Source organism: Neopsephotus bourkii, unplaced genomic scaffold, assembly GCF_033783945.1.
Source record: "Neopsephotus bourkii isolate Nb327-2 ecotype Australia unplaced genomic scaffold, CSIRO-AGI_Nbou_v1 NB_1767, whole genome shotgun sequence".
In the NCBI taxonomy this organism is placed as follows: Eukaryota; Metazoa; Chordata; class Aves; order Psittaciformes; family Psittacidae; genus Neopsephotus; species Neopsephotus bourkii.
In genome coordinates this window covers 8,139,142-8,161,771 of record NW_026902241.1, presented here as the reverse complement: position 1 = coordinate 8,161,771, position 22,630 = coordinate 8,139,142, and the positions used below count along the sequence as shown (strand labels likewise).

At 37.6% G+C, this 22,630-nt stretch overlaps 1 protein-coding gene across 7 annotated transcripts in view; it reads left to right on the top strand.

The window, feature by feature from the left end:
- The window catches only part of PDE10A (phosphodiesterase 10A), a 369,055-nt gene that overhangs the window by 249,468 nt on the left and 96,957 nt on the right, over positions 1 to 22,630 (top strand). For all 7 annotated transcript variants that reach the window (XM_061378676.1, XM_061378678.1, XM_061378677.1 and 4 more), the window contains one exon: positions 18,516 to 18,644. In XM_061378676.1, the coding sequence (XP_061234660.1) occupies positions 18,516 to 18,644 (129 nt within the window). The remainder of the gene's footprint in view (positions 1 to 18,515; positions 18,645 to 22,630) is intronic.

Genomic DNA, 22,630 nt, shown 5'->3' with positions numbered 1-22,630 from the left:
CTTTCTTGTGGATGTGACATCTGTAGGAACAATTTATTCTTTCCAGAAACAGATTTCCCTTTAAAGTTTTGTTTCATATTCCTTTACCTTGTCAGAGAGGATCTTTCATTGAGAATGTATAACCTTCTGCATATGTAATATTCAGTAGTATTTACAAGTGAATTCACAAATTCAGAAACAAACCAGATATGGTTTTAGAAACATCTGTAGAATCGTTGCTGCATTTCAGACTGCATTGATTTTGCTAGATACATGTTTGGGGTGAACCGGAAAGTGTCATGGCTGCTCTCAGAGTTTAAAGGTGATCTAAAAGATCACTAAGCTTTGAATATTCTAGTTACGCTGGGTTTGGGTAAGTTATATTGAAAAAGTAGATAGACTGTGCATTCAGGGCATGACAACATTACAGTTAACTCCCATTGAGTTAAGTATTAGGTTGAGAAAGTGGGGGCTGTTCAGCCTGGAGAAGAGAAGGCTGTGTGGAGACCTTATAGCAGCCTTCCAGTATCTGAAGGGTGTGTACAAGGATGCTGGAGAGGGACTCTTCACTAGGGACTGTAGTGATAGGACAAGGGGTAATGGGTTAAAACTTAAACAGGGGAAGTTTAGATTGGATATAAGGAAGAAGTTCTTTACTGTAAGGGTGGTGAGGGACTGGAATGGGTTGCCCAGGGAAGTTGTGAATCCTCCATCCCTGGCAGTGTTCAAGGCCAGGTTGGACAGAGCCTTGGGTGGCATGGTTTAGTGTGAGGTGTCCCTGCCCATGGCAGGGGGGTTGGAGCTAGATGATTTTAAGGTCCTTTCCTACCCCAACTATTCTATGATTCTGTGATTCTATAAGTGAAAGTTAATGGGAAGGCTTTGCACTTGTGAAAATAAGATTACTTAGATGAAGGGCTTAAAATGCTAGGATCAGAAACATCAGGCCCCTCACCATTTAAAAAACTGCATTCCTGTTATGCGTGAGATACGTCTTTTTTGTGCAGCTCTGCGTAATACTAAGAACTGATGTCTATACTGATGATTTAACTGGTGTTGAGCCCTCAGGATAGATGTACAGTAATGTGGAAGTCAGAACAAAATGACTGAAAGAAGTGGTTGTCTTCCATGATGTTTTTTTCTTAAAGGAAGTGAGTTAACTAGGGTAGAGAATTGGTGTCTGGACTCAGTCTCACTGGTATACCTGGCAGCAAAGCAAAGTAAGAACAAAGAATGAAAATTAATCATGCCAAGTGCCATTACTGGTGCTTTTCACGTCAAAGTGAGGGAGTGAATTTTGTTGAGACTTAATTCTACCCTCAAGACCAAAGTCAGCACCTACCATTTCTGGCTTGGGCAGGCTACCCTGTAACTTTGTAAACCAAATGGTTGGTTATGAGCAGCCAGTATTTTAGCTGTACAAACTATTTGTTTGGAAATATGGAAGACAGTCAGTACTTCAAATGATTAAAGGGACCTTGACACCATCTCATTTGAAAATGTTTATGCTGGGTATGTAGAGCAAAGTCATTGTGTACAGGAATATAAATACTGTTAGATGTTGTCTTAGCATTTATAAATAATATATAAGGTTTCCGGTAAGAGACATTGATGTTGAAATATTTCTTACTTGATATGAGTGTATAGCTATAACATTAAGACTAAAATACTGGTCTGAGTTAGTCTGTAAGTGTCAGGTATCTTAAAAGCTTTTAAAGCTGTATGAGTTTATTTCATGTAATGAAGTAGGAGTAATTTGGACTCCTTTGAACTTACAGGAAAACAAAGTGCAGGAATCATTTAACCTCTGTTTCTTTTATATGATTATAAAATTAATATTTTTTTAATGTCTTTAGGTTTAATTAGTTAATATTTACAGTACAACAAGGTGATATTTAAATAAAATATTTTAGGCTAACATAGAAAAGCTATATTTCAGTTTTTTTAGAAAGGTCTATGCTTTATTTTGAAATAAGAAGGTAGTGTCTTTGGGGCCTAGAAACCAAAGTTTACCCAGTGTTTTTTACAGTCTGATAGGGTAAAATTATAGGAAATGTAGGAGGACAAAACTTTCTAGTTACTGCATATGACAAGATTCATGTCACTTAAAAAGGAGTGATATTGAAGACCATACAGACCTCTGCAACACATTTTTCTGTCTTCAGATGCAATCTGTATTTTTTGATTAGCTGCTTCTAATAAGCCAGTCATTACACAGAGACGACACTTCTGTTAACCTCAGAATTGTTGCTCTGAAGTAGAAAAAACTTTCAGCATCAAGGCACCATGACATTGGTTGTTTCACCAGTAGTGCAACTGAAATAAGATCTATGCCTTTTTATATGGATAAGCAGATAAATCTATAAAATTATTAAATGCTGTCTTATTTTGGCAAGCATAACTGTATCCTTAGTGATAGGGGGAAGTTATTCATTTGGTAGATTTCTATCAATTTCAGTAAAGTTCAGTTCTAGCATGTGTGGGGAATGGTTAGACACTAGATGTTCATACCATAACTTTCTGAAATAGTGGCCTCCTACAGTGAAAAGTTTGAGTTTCCCTTTTTAGGGTGTGTGTGGGGAGAGTGGTGAAGGAGAGCACTAGGTCCTGAAAACAGAGTAGTAGTATTTTTGTCTCTGCATTTGCAATGTTTATGATTGTAACTGCAGGACATCTTTCCAGTGTGGGCATTAGATTTCTTTTAGGGAAGTGGAAAGCATAGTCCTTTGATGCAGCAGTCTAGTAGCACTTCCTGGTACATGTTTAAAATAAAGGCTCAATAAAAACTGTGTGTGCATGCAGCATGGATATGAGTTGTTCTGGGAGACTTACTTGACACAAAGCAAAAAAACCACCTGTATTGCTACCTTTTATGAGTATTGTACAGTTAAAAAGTCACTGAACGGGGACCAGAAATAGCTTTAGGACAACAAACCAGGACCAGGGGGTACCCCCATCTGCCAGCCATATGCTGCGGTCCCTCTACTGGAATGCTGTTGTTTACTCCGTTTCTGGGTTTGTCACTTCTCAGTGTCTCAAAGAACTGCAGCCTGCTTCAGGAACTTACCTTCTTCCTTTGCTCCAACTAGGGTTCCTCCCTGTGTGCTGGTTACGGCAGTCGGCAGGGTTCTGCAAGTTGCTGGTTCAAATAGCTTTGGCTGTGGAGGGTAGCAATGCTACACATTCTACCTTCTCCGCAGGTGTTCCTGCTACTGGATGGTTATATAAAAATGTTTCAGAGAAACTCCATAGAGTAGACTACATAGACTAAAATAACTTGCTGGTATATTTGTTGACATGGAAACAATGTGCAATAGGTAAGACAGTGTTCTACAATGAGCAAATTTTCAGAAAACCCTTTTTATCCTGCATCTGCTTTTTTTTTTTTTTTAGTCTAGAAAGGCTGAACAGCCCATGTCTGTGTGCAGGAGGCATCCGGTAATTTTTGGCATTTTTTGTAGTGTCTTCATAAAATAGATTCATAAAGAGTTGTGGTGCAAGTTACTTACTTATTGGATCAAAAAAACGTGTTATTTGGTCTTTTCTGAATGTTACGTAGTTTCACATTATAGATACATAGCTTCTTGGTGTGGTTTCATTCTTCCAGGGTTTTGGGCTGTAATTCACAACCACTGTAAATCAGCAGAGATTAATAATACTGCTATATTAAGAGAGTCTACCTTCCTTCAACCTGAGCTGCTTATTCCCACCCTTATAGTGCTCACTTTTTGTGATGACGTAAGGGATCATGGAGTTAGATAGGAGAACTGGATTGTGGCAAAAGCTGCTAAGTTAATATCTTTTTTTGTTTTGTTTTGTTTTGTGGCTTTTTTATTATTTGTTTGGTTGGTTGTGGTTTTTTTTCCTCCTTGTTTAATTTTGAACTGTTTTGCTTCCTTATTCCAGTTCTGTGTGATACCTACGCACACAGAAGCTTCATTCCCTTACCGCCTGAATACAGTCTTTGTACTCTTTCTGACCTGTGTTCACATTCATGCCCCTCAAGTTTGCTTCTGTCTTCTCTTTGTGCTTTCTCCCAGATTTACTCTGCCCATTTATGTATATTGAAAGAGTGGTCGTGGAGCTCTGTGACCTTTTTCTGCTGGTAATATAACCAGTATTTCTTGAGCCTGCCTATTACAAGAGAAGACAACCGTGCCTAAAACCTTGGAGTTGCCATCAACTTTTTCATTAGTCCTTCGCTTGCTTCTTTCTTTGCTCCCTTCACTACACTCTGCCTCGCCCACCCTCCACCCCTCCTTAAAAATACAGGGATTAAGATTTCCTCAGCTGCTCTCATACTAAGCACACTTAATTACGAAAATATGTCATGTTTACTGACCTTACTGTGGTTAGATATCTTGCAGTGAAGTTACAATATGTGTATCACTGGCATTTGAACATAAGAATTACAGGATTTGCTGGAAAGACATGCCAGGGGACTCAGATGAGTTTGACCATCAGGTATGTTCGTAGCTCATGAAGTAATTTGAACAGTGGCAGCACTATTAAGTCCCCCAAACTGCTCTTCACAAAATTACTAAGCCAATAGCCAATACTGTGACAGTGATACTAAAGGAGAAACAGTAATGTACTGTCATTTATGACTGCTTTTACCATTGACACAATATCCTTGAGAGACCTCCTGGTGCCATTTTTGTTGCAGTACAACACAAAGTCACTTTTTAGGTATCTTGGGTACACTGTTTTTAGTCCAGATCGTTCATGTCACTGTCAGTTAAATTGAATTAAAGTTTATATTCTCCAGGCTACAGAAGTTTCAGTCTCGGAGGCTTTCCTGGAGTGAATCTGAAGGAGTTTTAAAAATGCTGAAAACTACCTGTATGCCAAATCTCTTTATTTTGTCTGATTTGAAATTTTTTAAGTTCTTTAGCTTACTTTCCCTATTGGATATTCTGTGATACAGCTTTTAACTTGGTAGTTTTGGCGGTGGATCAGTCTGTTTATGTACTATTTTAGGGATGCCTTTAGAATTTTTCTTTTGTCATGATATAGTATTGTAATGGGCCTATTACATTCTCATAGGAACTGTTTCGTTCAGTCAGCATGATGGACAGAAATCAAAATCTTAACCCCCAGGACTGTAACACACTAAAGTGAAAATTTATGACCTGTCTTGTGGAAATGTGCCTTAATTTCCTGTATTAGAGTGTCTGTCTTATCTGGATGTCTTTATAGTTTTAAAGTGTTTTCTGAATGTAGCCAACGGCCAAGTTCAAGAAGGCTTTAGATAAAACCAGGTTATTACAAAGCTGAATTACATTGAAAGATGAAACGATTCTTCCAGATTTATTTTTTTTTCTGGTTGACTACTTTATTGTCCTTGTCTGTGAAAAATTTATATAAATCATCATAGCAAAGTCAATGCAGAACATTCATCCTGTGAACTCAGGCATGTAGACTGATAAGTTTTTGGTTTTATTTTTTTCTAAGGTGTTTCCCAAGTCCAATACAAACACAAGTTTTTAGTTTCAATCTTTCCTGTTTTCCTTTTCACGTCTGCTCTTCCCAGCTCTTCTCCCTCTCTCCCTACCCACTTTTTTTTTTTTTTTTTATAAGGATACTTTCTGGAGGTGAACACATGTTAGTGAGTTACACTGTCTCCAAAACAAACAAAAGAGGGTGGGGAGATGATGAGGGGGAGGAGGACTGGGAAAAGATGCAGCTGCTCATATTTAATTTTTGAAACTAGCATTTAATTCTGTGACATTTGCTTAAGCTTTGTAATAAAAACTAAGGGCCCAACTGAAACTCTGTGTCTTTGTTTTATTGTGGTTGCCAACAAGAAAATGTTAAAATAGTAACAAATAAATTATTTAGATTATTTGAATTCTTGTCTAAAATAGTATCAACGGAAGATGTTTTGCCAAATGATATCGCATAAGTAGAGGGTTGCCACACTAGTAAAAGCTTGTGGAAAAGCAGCCAACCCCATATGTTGTTTTTTATTCTGTGGTGCCCAACATCCAAGTCAGTGAAGATACTTCAACTTATTTCACCTGCTAGGAAGCAGGAATCCCTATATCATTGGGTCCTGTAATTACTTTCTATTGAACCTGCACAAGCAGTGTGCCATCACAGCAAAGGCAGCCACCAGTAACCCAGGCTACATTAGAAAGAGTATTGCCAGCAGGTTGAGAAGGGTGATCCTGCCCCTCTACACAGCCCTGGTGAGGCACATATGGAGTGCTGAGTGCAGTTTTGTGTTCTTTAGTACAAAAGAGACATGAACATAGTACATTGAGTCTAGTGAAAGGCTATGATTGGTACTGGGACTGATCAGCCTAGAGCAAAACAGTCTCAGGGAGACCTTATCCATGTGTATACTACCTTATGGAGGAGACAGTAAAATAAATGGATCCAGGCTCTTCTTGGTGGTGCTTTGCAACAGGAGAAAAGGCAGTGGGCACAAGCTGAAACACCTTTTCCATTGTGCGGGTGATTGAACCCTGGCACAGGCTGCTTAGAGGGTGTGGAGTCTCCACCCTTGGAGATACTCAGAAGTTGACAGGACAGGACCATGAGCAACCTGCTGTAGCTTGAGCTGGTGGTGGATTCTTGTGTGCCTCTGATTTGGTATTGGGCTGAAATACCGGCTGTGGACAGTTGAACAAGTATGTTCTCACATATTTTTCTGAATGCTAACATTAATGAAATAATATTAACACTATTAGGGAAAAGCTTGTGGTTGAGGAACAAAGCTTGAAACAACGTGTGGAATGAATTGTGTTTGGGCCTTCGTTGCACAACTCTTCACATGTTAGTGAGCTCTTACCAACGTAAGTAGTCTCATTGACGTCAATAGGACTACTCTTAAAACTGTTCACCAATGCAAGTAAGGGTTGCACAATATGTCCTTGTCTGTAATATACAAGTGTATGTAACACAGCATTTAATTATCACTTCAAACTTCTTTTGCTTCAGCAGCATACTCATTGAAATATCTCGAATTATACCACTTTTCCTAGGCCATGTTTTATTGACATGGAGATACCATTACATCCATCACCATAAAATTGAGCAGAGAAAGCATCTCTGAAACATCATCTTTCTTGTGTTCATTTATAGAAAAAGAGCAGAAAAAGAAAATAATTCTCTTCCTTTATCGTGTTTTTAAAAAAATTGGAGTGTCTAACTTTTCTGACAGTGTTATGGAGTCAGTGCTTTAGTTTCAGTGCTTAATTAGTCTGAAGGTAGGCTTTCTTTTCCCCACAGAAGAATTAAATAGGTTTTGGTTTTTTTTAATTGAAATGTCAGTCAAAGTTGAATTTTGTATAACGAGGCATCTTTGTATCCATATTTTATGGTAATTCCTAATGTAAGGTAAAAAAGCGGTTTCCAAGGTTTATTATGGTAACAACTTTTGGTAACAAATTTTGTGGTAACGACTTTTCAGGTCTCGGTTTTATTGCTGGAACATCTGCTGTAGCACTCTGGTTGGGTTGAGGGGATGCTCTGTTGCACACTCTAACGTTCAAGTGATAAAGACAGAATCTCTCTCACAAAAACTGATATTTGGAGACTTTTGGAAGCTTTTATTTTGTAAAACTTTTTTTATACTTGCAAGTATTAGAATTTGGTCAAGGTGCTTGGGTTAGGTTAGAGACTCTGTGTAAGCTAGTGCGTATGAACAGCTGGAGTTACATCTGAGGAATTGTAAAGTGTGGAAAGAATACAGTGTCAGAATATAGAAAAGTCAGCCTATTCCACTTTGTAAAGGGGATAGATGGTACTCATTTGGGCTAGTGGTACCTTCACAAAGAAATGATCTTTAATGATAAACTTCAGCTAATAGTTAAAATATGAAAAAAAAATGCTGGAAGCTGAAATGAAAAAAAGAAATTGTTGATACTGGACTTAGAATATGATGGGGTTTTTGGTGTGATTTTTATTTCTTATTAATAGGTACACCCATTTAGTATCCATTAGTAATTTGAAAAGATTAACTGGGAAATGTGCTAGCTCATCTATAACTCAAGTCTTTTATTTAAAATAATGTGTCCTTTAAAGAAAGATATGCACAAGTTCAGCTTCCATAGGCTTAATGTACAGCTAGCAGATGACACTCTTCATGTTAATCAGTAGTCCAGGCTCTCAGCAGGAATTTCTCTCTGTCTTAAAAAGAAATGAACTAAAAAGTATCATGGCTGAGCTTTGGCTCAGGTAAGAATATCACCTTGCAGCCTGCTCCTTGCATCCTCTCTGAAGTGTTCCACTCAAAAACTGAGCAGGCTTGTGCATAGTACAGTTACAGAACCTGTGAAATCCATCTTTTAAACTTATGTGTATATTTCTCTGTTGTATTTTAGCCATGGTGTCTATAAAAATGCTGGACTGGCGTGGTTTGTTTTTGAAGAGCTTGCTTCCCATGAACCAGATCAAAACTTTCTGGATGTGGTCGTTAGATTTCCTCCTAATAGAGCTTTTTAGTGACAGAATTCCTGAGGTTTATATCTTCTTATTTTGTAAAGGATGTTGACTGTATTTTTCTTTAAGCCGCCTATCATTGTAAGGTTGGAGGGGATTAGAAAAGAATAATAAATCTCCATCTGTTGTGCTCCAGATACAGTCCTAATAGTACCAAAGTAGGGAACACTCAGGTGTCTGGTCTTGTTGGTAAGTAGTGTGTTATTTGACTATGTGTAGTTGTTATTTAAGAAGAGTCTGGTGCCCTGGGAAACTGTCCTAACATGTCTACTAATAGAATTGTTAAGATTAAGTGGGATACTTCTTGCAGAAGGAAGAATATTATCTGTTTCCTATTTAGTGAAATAACAGAGCGAGAATTAGCACAGGCATGTAGTATCCTTCAAAGGAAGTTTCATCATACTGGATCTTGTCTACTAAGTTAAGTAGCATTTTAGTGAACAGCACTGTATGTGTTTACTGGTAAGTAAATTACAAAGGATTTGCAGAACTTCATTCATGGGAGCTCATTTGAAGAAACAAATCAGCAGTAGAACTTTGGTATTAAAGACAATAGGACTACTGTAGGCAAAAGTTTACTCAAAAAGGGAGCTACTCCAGGATCAGGTGTCAGGTGGGAGGAAGACATTACATCAGCCAGAAGGTATTACTGGAGAATCATAAATCAAGAACTTTGTACCAACACCTGTACTTAAGGGAAGAGTTAAGGTATTCGTACCTTGTCTAATTGTTAGTTTTTAAGTAGTTCTTTTACAGCTGCATATGATCTTCCCAAAGATTACGTATGTGCAAGTCCCGAGTGTCTTGAGATTTTTTTGTAATGAGTTATAAATTAACTGGTTTTTAGTACTTGTCACCATTGAGTTGAGTAGTGCTGGTCAGGTATGTTTTGGACAGGAGACAAAGGTACCCTGGCTATATGTGTTGCACGAGAGAATAAAAAGAGCAAATAATTGTAAATCATGATGAGACATTCCTCATGTGTTTTTACTTACTTTCATTTACAAATACATTTTCACTTGCTTCACTTGCTTGATTTTTATGTTGATGATTATTTTTATCAGTAACCTTAAGATGATACATAACTTTTTCCTCAAGCAAAGACTTGAAATTAATTTCATGAAGTTTGCAAGTCCTAAAGCATATCTATATTCCTTCTGTTAGTTTTTTGCAAAGTGTTCAGTAATTTCCCAAATTTGGTCCCATCATGCACCTGGAAGGAGAGCAAAGCTTTATACAGACCCCTCAATGCGTGTACTCCAGTATACTAATGAGAACTGGAGGGAAGCTACTCTCAAACCAGGAAAGGAAGTCAGATTTAAAAAGCCCCATGCATTAAATGATGGGTAGTATTAGAGTCTAACACTGTACATGCTGCCCAGCATTATGCCGTTCAGACAATTTGAAGTGTTTTTTTGATACCCTGTGAAAAATGATTATTCAAATTAGGAATACATTCACCCCATTAAGCACGTGTGTAATTCCTATGGAAAGAGTATAGGCTTTTTAATATCACCTCATGTAAACTGATTTCACCAACACTCTTATACAGCTTTTTGCTTTTTAACTTAATTCTGAAGCAGTGCTCAGAGGTGCCAGTACTGTGCAGTTCTTGAGCCCTGGATTTCGGGAGACATAACCTGCTGAGTATCTGTAGATGTCTAGGGTTCAAGCTTGCAAGATGCTGGTAATATTGGAGAAAACACTGTGGAAGTTGGTGGAAACTAAAGGTACTTATGTCCACATCTTGCTCATCTGGCATATTCAGGTGCAAAGATACATCCATGGCTTGTCCATCAGGAATAAGGAGTTTGGATTGAAAGGTATAAGAAGAGGTGGTTATTGATGTTCTTTCTGTATGAACACATTCCAGCTCTGTTTGGCTGAGCTGGTATATTTCTTTTTCTAAAACTGAAGCGGTGCTGCTGGCATCCTGTCTGAAATGTTGCATTGTGTTCTTTGGGCTGCTGTACTGTAGCTGCTGCATGGGTGACTGCACTTGATCGTGGGTGAAACTGTGATGTAAATGTATACGGAGCCTGCAGTTGTATGCAGTGTCTGAAAGCTGGCACAATTAAACAGTCATCTTTATATGAAGATTTGAAATGCTAATGATAAAATTTATTATATGCCACTTTTTAAATACCCAAATCACAACAGTATAGTGTTTTTGTGTACCGCATTTTTGTTTCTAACTGCTACTACTGCGAACGCTGGAGCTGTGTATTGCTTTTCCTTTAGCGAAGGAAGTTTGGGAGTTGGAGGAGGAGGGACAAAAAACATGAATGGAGCTGCTCAAGGATAAGGCTATGAACTGATTTTTCAAGAAAAGAAAAATCAAAAAGAGGTTTGACCATTCTGATTGCTTCTCATTAGTGATTATGCTTTTTGACAGACCAGTAACGCCAGGTTTCACAGAGTTTGGGCACTTGGTTGCATTACATTCCTGTATACTTAAATGGATTAAGATAAAAAGTCTGACTTGAAAAGGATATTCCAAAACTCACTGTGCCTGTGGTTTTGAATCCTGATGCTCTGAACAAAGAAGGGATTGATTTAATGGGATTAATGCTTAATCCAAATGAAGCAATGTACACACATGCCTTGAATGCTTTTGCAAATAACTACAAATATAATTTATAAGGTTTTGTAGAAAGATACAGAGAGGTGGTATTTGTGTAAGAAGGAGATGGGGCCAGACAACTTTAAATAAAGGAGAACATGGGCAAAGTTGTGTTCAAATTAGCTCTTCTGGATTACTTTCAGATATTTTTAAGGATTATTTTTTTTTTTTGTACAAGTATGATATTAATTTCCTAGTGCTGATTTTAAGGATGTGTGCCACATCTTTCCTTATCATTTTGATATGCCAGATGAGGAAACTGATTTTACTATTATACTTTTTTTTCACTTGTCTTTGAGGTAAGGGTGTTTTCTGTTTCAGGTAATACCTTATCTGTAAAGAGTGTATCATCGTGACCTCCTTTCCTCCCTTCTCCAACTTGCAGATTTTTTGTGTGGTGCAATATATTGTTACTTAACGAGATTATGATTGCTCATATTTGCTGTGGCTCTGTGGCCCCTCTAATTTCAGGGAAGAGTTGCTTATTAAAGCCAAACAAGCCAGTTGTTTGTTGGTTTTTTCCTTATTATTTTTAAAATTTATGTCTTATTGTTTAAATGTTAACAGATACAAAATGTTTAGTATTTATAGCTGTTTCCTTTCCTCTTCAAGAAAAGCTTTCTTGATACATAAAATCCATCCGATTGCTTATATTGACCCATGTATACCCTTACAATGTGTATTCAAAGCATTGGATCCTATCCAGCTGGGTGAAAGGCATGTTATATGCATCAAACCCTATTTCTAGGGGTTTGAGGAAAGCAATGACTGCAGTCTTTTACAGTGTAAGTTGTTCTGGGATACAGTGCTGAGCCTCCATAAGTATTAGGCTGGCTCATGAATTTTTGTCCATTCTCCTTTGCTTCCCCATGTGCCCCCAGCCTGGGAACCAGAAACTTTGGGTGAAAACTAAAATTCTTGCCTAATCATGAGGTTTGATTAAGTTATAATGGTTTGAGAAAAAAGGCACAATACCACAACGCTAATGAAAAAATTACAAGAATTGCTAATGATGTGACTGACTCATGTTGCTAAATGGAGCAGATTTTTAAACATAGCTCTAGGCTTCAATTCTTTTCAGCTCATTGACAGTCAGTTCTGCTTTATACTGAGCTCAGTGAAGCTATTCTCAGAGGAGAGTGCAATATGACATGGATTAAGAGTCAGGGAGTGGAGCCATTAATTGATTCAGTACTACACAGGTTATCTAATATCTAAGAAATGTTTTAAATATTTTAGGCACCAAAAAATCTGAAAGCAAAAATATAACTTGTAAGTGATTTTTTGCCTTTTTTTTTTTTTTCCTGTGAAAAAGAATGCTGTTGGAGACAGGCTCAAAGGCACGGAATAATTACTGATAATTGATATTTGAAGGAGGTTTTGTGTCTTAGTTTATTTTTGAATTCAGCTATGCTATATCTAGGATAGTAAATAAGCAGTGTGAAGGAGCATTCTTATGTACTGAATTAGGTTTTTTAGCTATACTGTTGCATTGTCAGAATGGTTCTTGTCAGGGCATTGGCCAAAGCCAGCTTGGGATGTTCCAAGAAAGTCCAGGATGTTGCTCTGCAGAGGGCCAGGAGTGGTTCCCAGCAGGCAGTCAGCATGTGTTCCTTTTCCAGTTTCCTTCATTTTTATAGTCGGAAGTCAAAAGAGCTCAACAATAAAGGTGGAGGAAATTATGAGCCACCTGGTTTCAGGTCAATGAACAACCTTAGACATACTCAGTTTACTGGTGTAGACAAGCCCACAGTGTTGCCTTGCAGTGCCGTTACAATTTAAACCAGTAAAGTGAGTTTCTAAGATGCTGAGTTTAGTATACTTTGTCACATCTGCTCAAAAAGAAGTTTCCCCATTAAGATAGAAGTAACAGTGATTTATGCTTTTTTTTTTTTTTTTTTTTTTTTAATGAAGTGTTGATACTAAGTTATTTTCCAAAAGCATGTTTTGCCGGTGTTTCAAGAAGACAGCAGCATGTAAGACTGTGACAGTGTTTACAGTTTCTGTCTCTCCTAAACCCTAACATAGACATTATGAGGGTTGTGGTAATCAACAGAGTGAATATGAACACATTTATTACATCAGTCTTACTATTCCATAAGCTGTGTCACTTTTATGCTCTATTCTTTATTGGTTGTTCAAAGATACATTTCCTTTGAAAACTGTCATCACTCATTTGAGGCTTCTTGAAAAGTATTTGTGCCAGTACCTGCAAAATTACATGCTTGCACAGTATGCTGAGCTCCAACAGCAGTTCCCTAATATTCTGGGTATCAGTATTTTTAGTATGAGTAATTAGTATTTTTTAGTGCTACAGAGTGTTTTTGACTACAAAGCTGTTTGCTTACTTACACTGGGCAGTGGGAGATTGCTCTGTGAATTCAGTTGATCTCTTTTAAGATTCTGCTGATGTTATCACTAATGAAATGTTGGAGCTCTTGAAACAAAACCTTTACCAGTAGATCAAAAGGGGAATCCAGGCTTGAGCAGGACAGGCAATCATTAAATCTGGCAGCCTGCAATACTCACACTGGCTTTGTATGACACACAGAAATAGAGATACATTGGAAGGTGGTGGTGGTGCTGGGGTTTTTGGTTTTGTTTGGCTTTTAGTATAAATACCAACAAGAATAGTCTGCGTAGTTATGCTTTTGAAGCACCAATGATCTAGTCCGATACACTGTGATGGTTCGTAAACTACACGAGTAACTATTCCTCTTCAAGCAGCTCTACTAAACTTGCTAAATTATCTTCAGATAAAAGCTTCTTTCTTCTTCACCCTGAGTGAAATGAAACTTGTTTTCAATCACAGGACCACTGAAAAGTTAGTTACTTGTTGAAACAGAATATCACAAATGGTGGGGTTTCTAGTTTATGTTGAAATTACTGGATTGTGATATTTAGTAAAAATATTTGTATTTTCTATAGTTGGTTTACAAAAATAAGAAAGGTGAGAAATCCACATGTAATTCTGTCTTTATCTAATCCTTCTATTAATTTCAGTGAAAAAGAAACTATTTCCTGTAGTATCTGTACAGAAAGAAACCCAAACTCATACCCCTCCTAAACACTCTCATACATGCTCTACTGAAAGCCAAGGAGTTATTTAAAAGAAAAAAAAAAACACTACCACCACCACCACCAAAAAAAACCAAACTCCAACCATAAAACACAAAACCAAAATTTTGGTAGACTCTCATGAGCTATGCCAAATCAGATTAAAAGCTTAAGCCTCAGGCATATGCAGCATGGAAAAACAGGGCTATTGTTTATTTGGTAGAGTATGCCAATGCATCAGTTTATAGAAATACTGTAAGTAAATATGATTGTTTCTTTTTTATTATTTGATTCATGCTTCCCACGCTGAACAGCCCAGAAAGAGTGTCCTGCCACAGGGGTGGTTCTCGCTGGCAGTAAAATGCCTTTTGCTAGTCAAAGATTTGCCTCTTGGGTGCTACTAGGGGCACAGGATGCCTTCTGCCCTCTGTTTTGGATTGAATTTTGCCTATTTTATATCATCCAAGCCTATAATAAATGAAATAAACAAAAAGATAGTAAGGTGAAACACTTGCATAAACCCCAGCATTTCTTGAAAAGCTCTGTTTCCACTTTCACCATAATATATTTAAGCCACAAAGCGTTTAAGCTTCTTCAAAAGGCTACTTTCTAATAACGGCACTTTTTCTTAACATTAAATTTTGTGAATTTATGATGTGTTCTTGCTGGTTTTGGTTGTGGGTTTTGTGTCTATAGTTGTATTTTTCAACACAGTAGACTAGCACTTAGAAGAATGGACGACTCTGCCTTAACCTATGTAGAAAATATGTTGAAGTTATTCCTTTTCAACTCTGCAAATATAGTTGTAAGTCCTCTCCTGCTTGCTTCTATCTGCAAATCTGACATTAAAAAAGCACATCTGCACAGCTAAATTTAATGAAATAAAGGAGGGTAACTTAAAGACCGTTGTAGGATTTAATGTATCAGCTCCATGAATCACTTTTCCCGATCCTTGGGATTGGTGTTGGGACTAGTCTTGTTCAACATCTTTGTCGCTGACATGGACAGTGGGATTGAGTGCACCCTCAGCAAGTTTGCCAATGACACCAAGCTGTGTGGTTTGGTTGATACGCCGGAGGGAAGGAATGCCATCCAGAGGGACTTTGACATGCTTGTGAGGTGGGCTGATGCCAACCTCATGAAGTTTAACCATGCCAAGTGCAAGGTCCTATACCTGGGTCGAAGTAATCCCAGGCACAGCTACAGGTTGGGCAGAGAAGAGATTCAGATCAGCCCTGCGGAGAAGGACTTGGGGGTGTTGGTCGATGCGAAAATGAACATGAGCCAGCTTCAGTGTGCGCTTGCAGCCCAGAAAACCAACCGTATCCTGGGCTGTATCAAAAGGAGCGTGACCAGCAGGTCAAAGGAGGTGATCCTGCCCCTTTATTCTGCTCTCGTGAGACCTCACTTGGAGCATTGTGTGCAGTTCTGGTGTCCTGAACATAAAAAGGACATGGAACTGTTGGAACAAGTCCAGAGGAGGCCATGAGGATGATCAGGGGACTGGAGCACCTCCCATATGAAGATAGGCTGAGAAAGTTGGGGCTGTTGAGCGTGGAGAAGAGAAGGCTGCGTGGAGACCTCATAACAGCCTTCTAGTACCTGAAGGGGGCCTATAGGGATGCTGGGGAGGGACTCTTCATTAGGGACTGTAGTGATAGGACAAGGGGTAACGGGTTAAAACTGAAACAGGGGAAGTTTAGATTAGATATAAGGAAGAAATTCTTTCCTGTTAGGGTGGTGAGGCACTGGAATAGGTTGCCCAGGGAAGTTGTGAATGATCCATCCCTGGTATTGCTCAAGGCCGGGTTGGACAAAGCCTTGGGTGATATGGTTTGGTGGGAGGTGTCCCTGCCCATGGCAGGGGGGTTGGAACTGGATGATCTTAAGGTCCTTTCCAACCCTAACTGTTCTATGATTCTATGACTCTATAATGTTAAAGCAGAGTTTTCATCCTGAAGTTGCTGAAATTGCAGGATGTATGGAATGGAAATTAAACTCATGGCATGGAAATTGAAGTCTTACTTCAGATTATCTTTTCATTGAATTTTGATGTGCGTATTACAAAGCACACAACCCAGAAAGGTTTGAATCCAGGAAGTATGTAAATTGAAGTCAAAGAATGCAGACTGCGTACATAAGAAAGTTAAAACTATTTTCACTGAGAACACAGATCAGCCCCTGCAGAATTTCAGTTGCTGATTTTACTAACTTTTTAATTCCTAGTTTCTTCATGGAAAAAAAAAAAAAAGTGTGTTTGCAGTCTAAAGTCAATCTGGAAGTAGCAGGCATTGTGTGACCAAGCTGTATTGATCTTTTTTTCATGCAGAACTTAAAAAGTAGATACATTTTAATGACTTTCTGATGGTTAACTCTGGTAAATCTTCAGAACATTATGTTCTTTATGAATGACTCTCCAAACTCGTTTTCAGTTTCTGTAGGTACGAAATTAGACTTGCTTACATCTTTTAGTTGAGCAAATTACAAAGTTACATTAATTAGTCTTGGGTTGTCCGTATGTGACTTGATACCTGTATTGGCTGAAAAATCTTTGTTTGTGTGGCACATGTACTTTTTTATAGATGCCTTATGATTTAAGTTTACAAACTATCACCTCAGGTTAGGCAATCAAAGTAGTGGGGATTTGTTTGTTTTTGCCCTGCTTACTGATTATCTCCTGCTCTTACCAATTTAGGGAGAAACTTTCCACCTTTACTAATGAAAATCAGGATGCTCACTTAGCTTTTTTTAAGTCAAAGGGATCCAGATTTGGAGATTCTTGCCTGTAAGTGGGAAAATTGTTATTTAAGGCTATAATATCCACCAGGAGCTGCTGCCTATGTGGATTAAGAGAAAGAATATATTAGACCAGGTTTGAGCTGGTGGGGGCTGATGTGGTGGGAATGATGTGGTGCAGCTGGTGTGGGGAGAATGGCATATGTGGTTGGTGCTCTGCAGGTGGGAGTTGTTGGCTTGTGTTCCGTTACTGCTTCCTGAAGGCTTTCATAATAAACATTTGTAAGACATTATAAAGGTTACAGTCATTGACTAGCATTTAAATTACACCATTGCTGTTTTCAGCATGTTCTGATACTGCACGAAGCATAAAATAGGAAAAGTGATCTTATTTTATATCACAAATACTCTCCAAAAGAGGTCAGTGTTACTCAGATGGAAGTTTCTGTTCTGCTGAACCTATGCTGCTTTCTGTAGAGAATTTATAATTATGTTTATATACACTACACAAGAGGAGGTGTATTTAGTCATTACAGTTGTGTTACCCCTCTTTCCCTCAGATCTCATTAAGGCTTTTCTATTCTGATACCTGGTCCCTCTGTGGCAGCCTGGAGCTTAGTCCCACAGGACAGGTGTGCTTCTTTCCTGTCTCCTGAAACCCTTGGCACTCTTGGGTTCACTTCCGTGTGGCCAGTGGTTTTGTTCAGGGTATTTGTGAGGAGTATGATATCTGAAGGGGCCTACAAGGACACAGGAGAGGGACTCTTTATCAGGGACTGTAGCGATAGGACAAGGGGTAATGGCTTCCACTTTAAACAAAGGAAGTTCAGGTTAGATATAAGGAAGAAATTCCTTACTGTGAGGGTTGTGAGGCACTGGGACAGGTTGCCCAAGGAACAGGTTGTGGCTGCCCCAACCCTGGCAGTGTTCAAGGCAAGGTTGGACAGAGCCTTGGGCAACATCCCTGCCCATGGCAGGCGGGTCGGAGCTAGATGATATTAAGGTCCTTTCCAACGCTAGCTATTCTATGATCAGATTGTAGTTGTATGAATTTGTAATTTATTTATGGAGTGTTATGATCTGAGATTTTGAATCTTTCCTCTTTTTCCAAAATTTGTACTGGAATTTTTATTGCAGATATTGTAAAGGCCTTTAATCTGCAATTACTTTTACCTCAATAACTCAAATTACTAAGGCAACAGGGTCATGCATGTGAAAGTAATTTATATTTCTAAAGTTACTTAAGTAACTCCAGTATTTAAACACTGCACTTTATTTCAGTGCTGCATAAGAGTTTTGTTGCTTCTGCTGCCACTTGCCATGAGAACATTGAATTTGATGCTCTACGAGAAATACCAGTTCACTTCTATATACTTCTACCCAATTTCTTTACCAATACATTATCTTGCATATTTTGGAAATAAATACGTTAGAATCATAGTAGTATATTTCTTCTTGGCTGTTTCTCCCAGGTAGTGTTTATGTCTACTGCAGAGGACTTTTTTTGTACAGAGTATCTTGCATGGATATGATCTGCTTCTACTATTTTCTGAATGACATCTCCGTTTTTTGATTAGATATTGTTCTGTCTGGTTGTTACTGACATACAGGTACTTTTTCATGTGAAGAATTTAATACCAATAATGTAATCAATTAATATTCTCTCTTTCAGGTTTAACAGATGAAAAAGTGAAGGCATATCTTTCTCTTCACCCCCAGGTACTGGATGAGTTTGTCTCGGAAAGTGTTAGTGCGGAAACTGTAGAAAAATGGCTAAAAAGGAAAAATAACAGACAGGAAGGTAAGTCCTTTTTCTTTGCAGTTAATATTTAGCTTTTACCAGCTCAGTTCTTACTTTTAGATTTTAAAAAGGAAAACCTAGTTTTGGTAAAACTACACTGTTATAATTTTTATGGCAGGTTCTAATATTTTTTGAAAGGCCAAATAGATTAACAATTTCATTCAATATTTTCAGCCTTCTGGCATTTCTATTTTGCAATATACTGGTATTCATTGTGGAGGTTCAGTTTACCCATTTTGAGTTGCAAATACTATTCCACCAACCTGTAATACCTGTTACATTCATATGTTTTGATAACTTAATTTGGTTGTCTTGGATCTAAAATTGTTAAGTTTTGGATTTAAATTGTGCAGTATGTGCAGAATGTAAGCCTCAGTAACATACTGGATGTACCATCTCAAAACACGTATTAAGTCAGTTTAGATCCGAACATTGATACACAGGCTGTAAAGCAACATGCCAAATTTTGGAGGTATTTCTGTTGGGTTGCTTTAGGTATAATTCCTCACTTACATGCTCAGATAACTGTTCCTTATGAGTTGGCCTGGGTTGACAATGACTGTAAATTTTGTGAGATTGTGTGCAGACATAACATTCATGCAATTCTAACAATGACGTGGAATGTACCAGGAAAAATGCAAAGGAGTAGATTATTAAGAAGGTGATGAAAGAAATACTGGTTTTACTCTGTGAATGCATTGCTCTGTGCCTGACTTCTAAGGTGCTTGGGGTTTAAGTTCTGGTGATAATTCTCATTTGAAATAGAGGAGCTGTGTCTACTTCCTTGGATATAACAGAGTGTTTTCTGCAGAATTACAGAAAAAGAAATTGGTGATCAGGGACAATAAAGACTATTTTGAGGCAGATTTTTGGTGGTACTGACTAAAGAGGTTACCTGATTGGAGAGTAATGTTATGTAGCAATAGACCACTTGTTTACTACTTTCTTTGCAGTTTACAAACTGCAGCACTGCAGGATGTCTGTCATTATAATCCACAAATGCAATCAGAAAAAGAGTGTTACAAATTGAGTGAATAAGTCATGACAGTACTTTTAGTAGACAGAAGAGAAGAAATACTTTGATGTTACACGAAACAAATAGTACTTATTTTAAAGAACTGTGTTCCTGTGAAAATTATAATTTTCTTTAAGATGCTTGAAATCACTACAAGAAGTCATTGCTGGTTTGAAATAGTTTATAGTCTGGGTCAAGGATCTTGATGCTAAAAATAAATGAATGCTTTGGATAACATTTTGGCTTCAAGCAGCTTATATTGTTAAGTGATATTTATTATCATTTGCTCAAAGTTTACCCTTTTTGTGAGGAAGAGGGTGGGTGACCTGAAAACACATTTTTGTGAAAGTGCTCATGAAATTTTTTGAGCCGACTATAAGAGCAAAGTAATGGCTGACCATTGTCTTCCTAAAGTTTTAACTTCACTGAATAGCTGCAGTGGTGTGATTTGTCCATTCTTTTATTAAACTTTAAACTTCTGTTTTATGGCTAACTCTCCCCAAACTTTTGGATTAAAAGTGTCAAGCAATAATCATGCTATCATTATCCTTCAGCTTTGTATCTGTTATCATGAAGTGGGTCTTCGCCTTCCCTGCTGCTTCCCTTTTTCTGACATTGATCTTTAAGGTGGCCATATTTATCACAGTAAAAGTAGTTATGCAAATGTGGTTTTCTTAGTGGTGTATTTCTAGATGAAAATAAGCAGAACTAGGTTTAAAACTACACTTGCAAAGTGAAAAAGAATAATTTAAATTCATTTAGTTTATAGAATGAAAAGGATACTGATTAGCCTTATCTGTGATTTTCTTGTAGAAAGACAAAGTCTACAGTTATATAAAATACGTCTGATAACAAAACATCTTTATTTGTCAGAATAAAGTATTTTTAAGAAAGAAACTTATTAGATGATGCACTTAGTTCATGTTATGTATGTACAAATCCTGCTGTCTGAGTAATGGTGTCAGTTGGAAATGAGAAGATGGAACTGATTCTTCTGATGTCACCATAGATCTGTGGTGACTTAAAGTGAACATTTATCCTAAGTCTCTTTACATCCATAGGGGTGTAATTTTCCCTTTATCCCTCTTACTTTGGTGTAGTCTACTTTACAAATGTTCACATTATGCAACATGATACAGACAGGAAAATAAGCTTTGTTTTTATTAGACAGTTGCCAGGCAGGCAAAGTGCTGTTTTGAGATCTCTGGCTTAGTGTCTGTACTCTTATACATTGGTGACGCAGAACAGTAATTAACCTATATGCAGAAATTGTGTCCTGCCTGATTTACAGGCATCCAGCTGTGTGGACTCTTCAGCCAAAAGTCAATGGGCCTGCAGCTAGGGTAGTTTATCTGAATTTCATTAGCATGAACATAAGCTGAAATATCTTCTTAAATGAAGTAAAATTTCTCTGTGACTGAGATTTACTGAAATACTTACTTTAAATGGATTTTGTTTTGTTTGGGTTTTTTATGGCTCAAAGTGTTGAAAAAGGCAATCAGTAAATACTCCAATGTTTAAGGTATAAATAGATCCCAAAATATCATGCAGTATGTCATTGGACAAGATATATCTTGTGTTATCACAGTAAATGTTAGATTGAAAATCACTGATGACAAGTTAATGGTGATCTACCTGCGATTATAAAATCTATTTATTTATCTATTTCTTTATTTATTTTTATTTTTTGTTGTTGTGGTGGTGGTGGTTTTGGTGTGGTTTTTTTTGTTTTGTTTTGTTTTGTTTTATTTTTTGTGTATTGGAGAAAATGTGCAAAGGCAGCACTGGGAAAGAATGTTGCTCATACTGATATCTGGATATGCACTTTTTGACCCCTGACTATATTCTACCAATTACATACATGCTCAGAACATACCCAGGCCTTGTATTGTTGTGCAAAGCATTTCTAAACAACACTATTTGTACTAAACTAACGCTTGAGTTTTAATTATTTTCATATCCAGATCATAGCTGAGTTATGCAGGACTCTCTGAATGAAGCTGGAGCACAAACTGGACTGCTTCTCATGCAAAGAAAGTTATTTTTGATTGGCTTTAGCAAGCAAAAGTTAACCAAGTAAGAAGATGTCTTGATAAAAGAAACAGAAAAGATACTTCTGGGTTAATTTTAAGTCTTCTTCAAAGTCTTTTACGTATTAGCTGATGAAGAAACTTGTCTACACATTAAGCCTACTACTTGTAGTCTGAGGTTTGGTCTGTACTTCATGCATTATGTCCTTATGGGATGGTGTATGAAGTTTATAGGTGAGAAAAACCTCTTAATAAAGACACAGTAAAAAGTGTCTTTGCTTATTCTCTAATCTTTCTTCAGGTGCTGGTGTAAGTTAGACCGATAAGATGTGTGATCTTGCTTTAAATATTCGTTAAAGGTACCGCTAGATAAAAGGTGATTTTTTTTCAATGGACTTTAAGAGTTAATCTGCCAGAAGGAGATCTTTTCCAGATGCTTAGAAAGAATACTCACAAAACTCAGATGATGTCCTCTGTTTGTCCTTTTTCATATCATTCAAGCAAAAAGAACAGATGTAGCAAGAGCCATAAGATTATGGAAGTTTTGGGCTCTGCTGGGTAGATCCTCATCTCCCAACAAATTTCTCAGAAAAATATTTAAAGATCTTAATTATATTATTTGAAACTTCACAGCCACAACAATAAGAAGAGGCTAAGCACATTGATTATAAGTGATACACACATCTTTTGCACTGCCAATAGTGAATTTCATTAATTTTTTAGTGTTTTTTTTTTTTTATAGGAAGACAGGACAAACTGTTGGCAGAGAGTTTCTAAGGGAAAGCTGCGTGTATCCCCTCTTGGTCTGTGGGAGCAAAGTTATCACTTCCTTAAGGGGATGGCCCTCATGTTCATCAAAGTGCATTATCATGTGCTTAATTAGTGCTGAGTCTGGATGCATCACAACAGCCTTATCCATTATTCCAGCAATATGTGCCAAA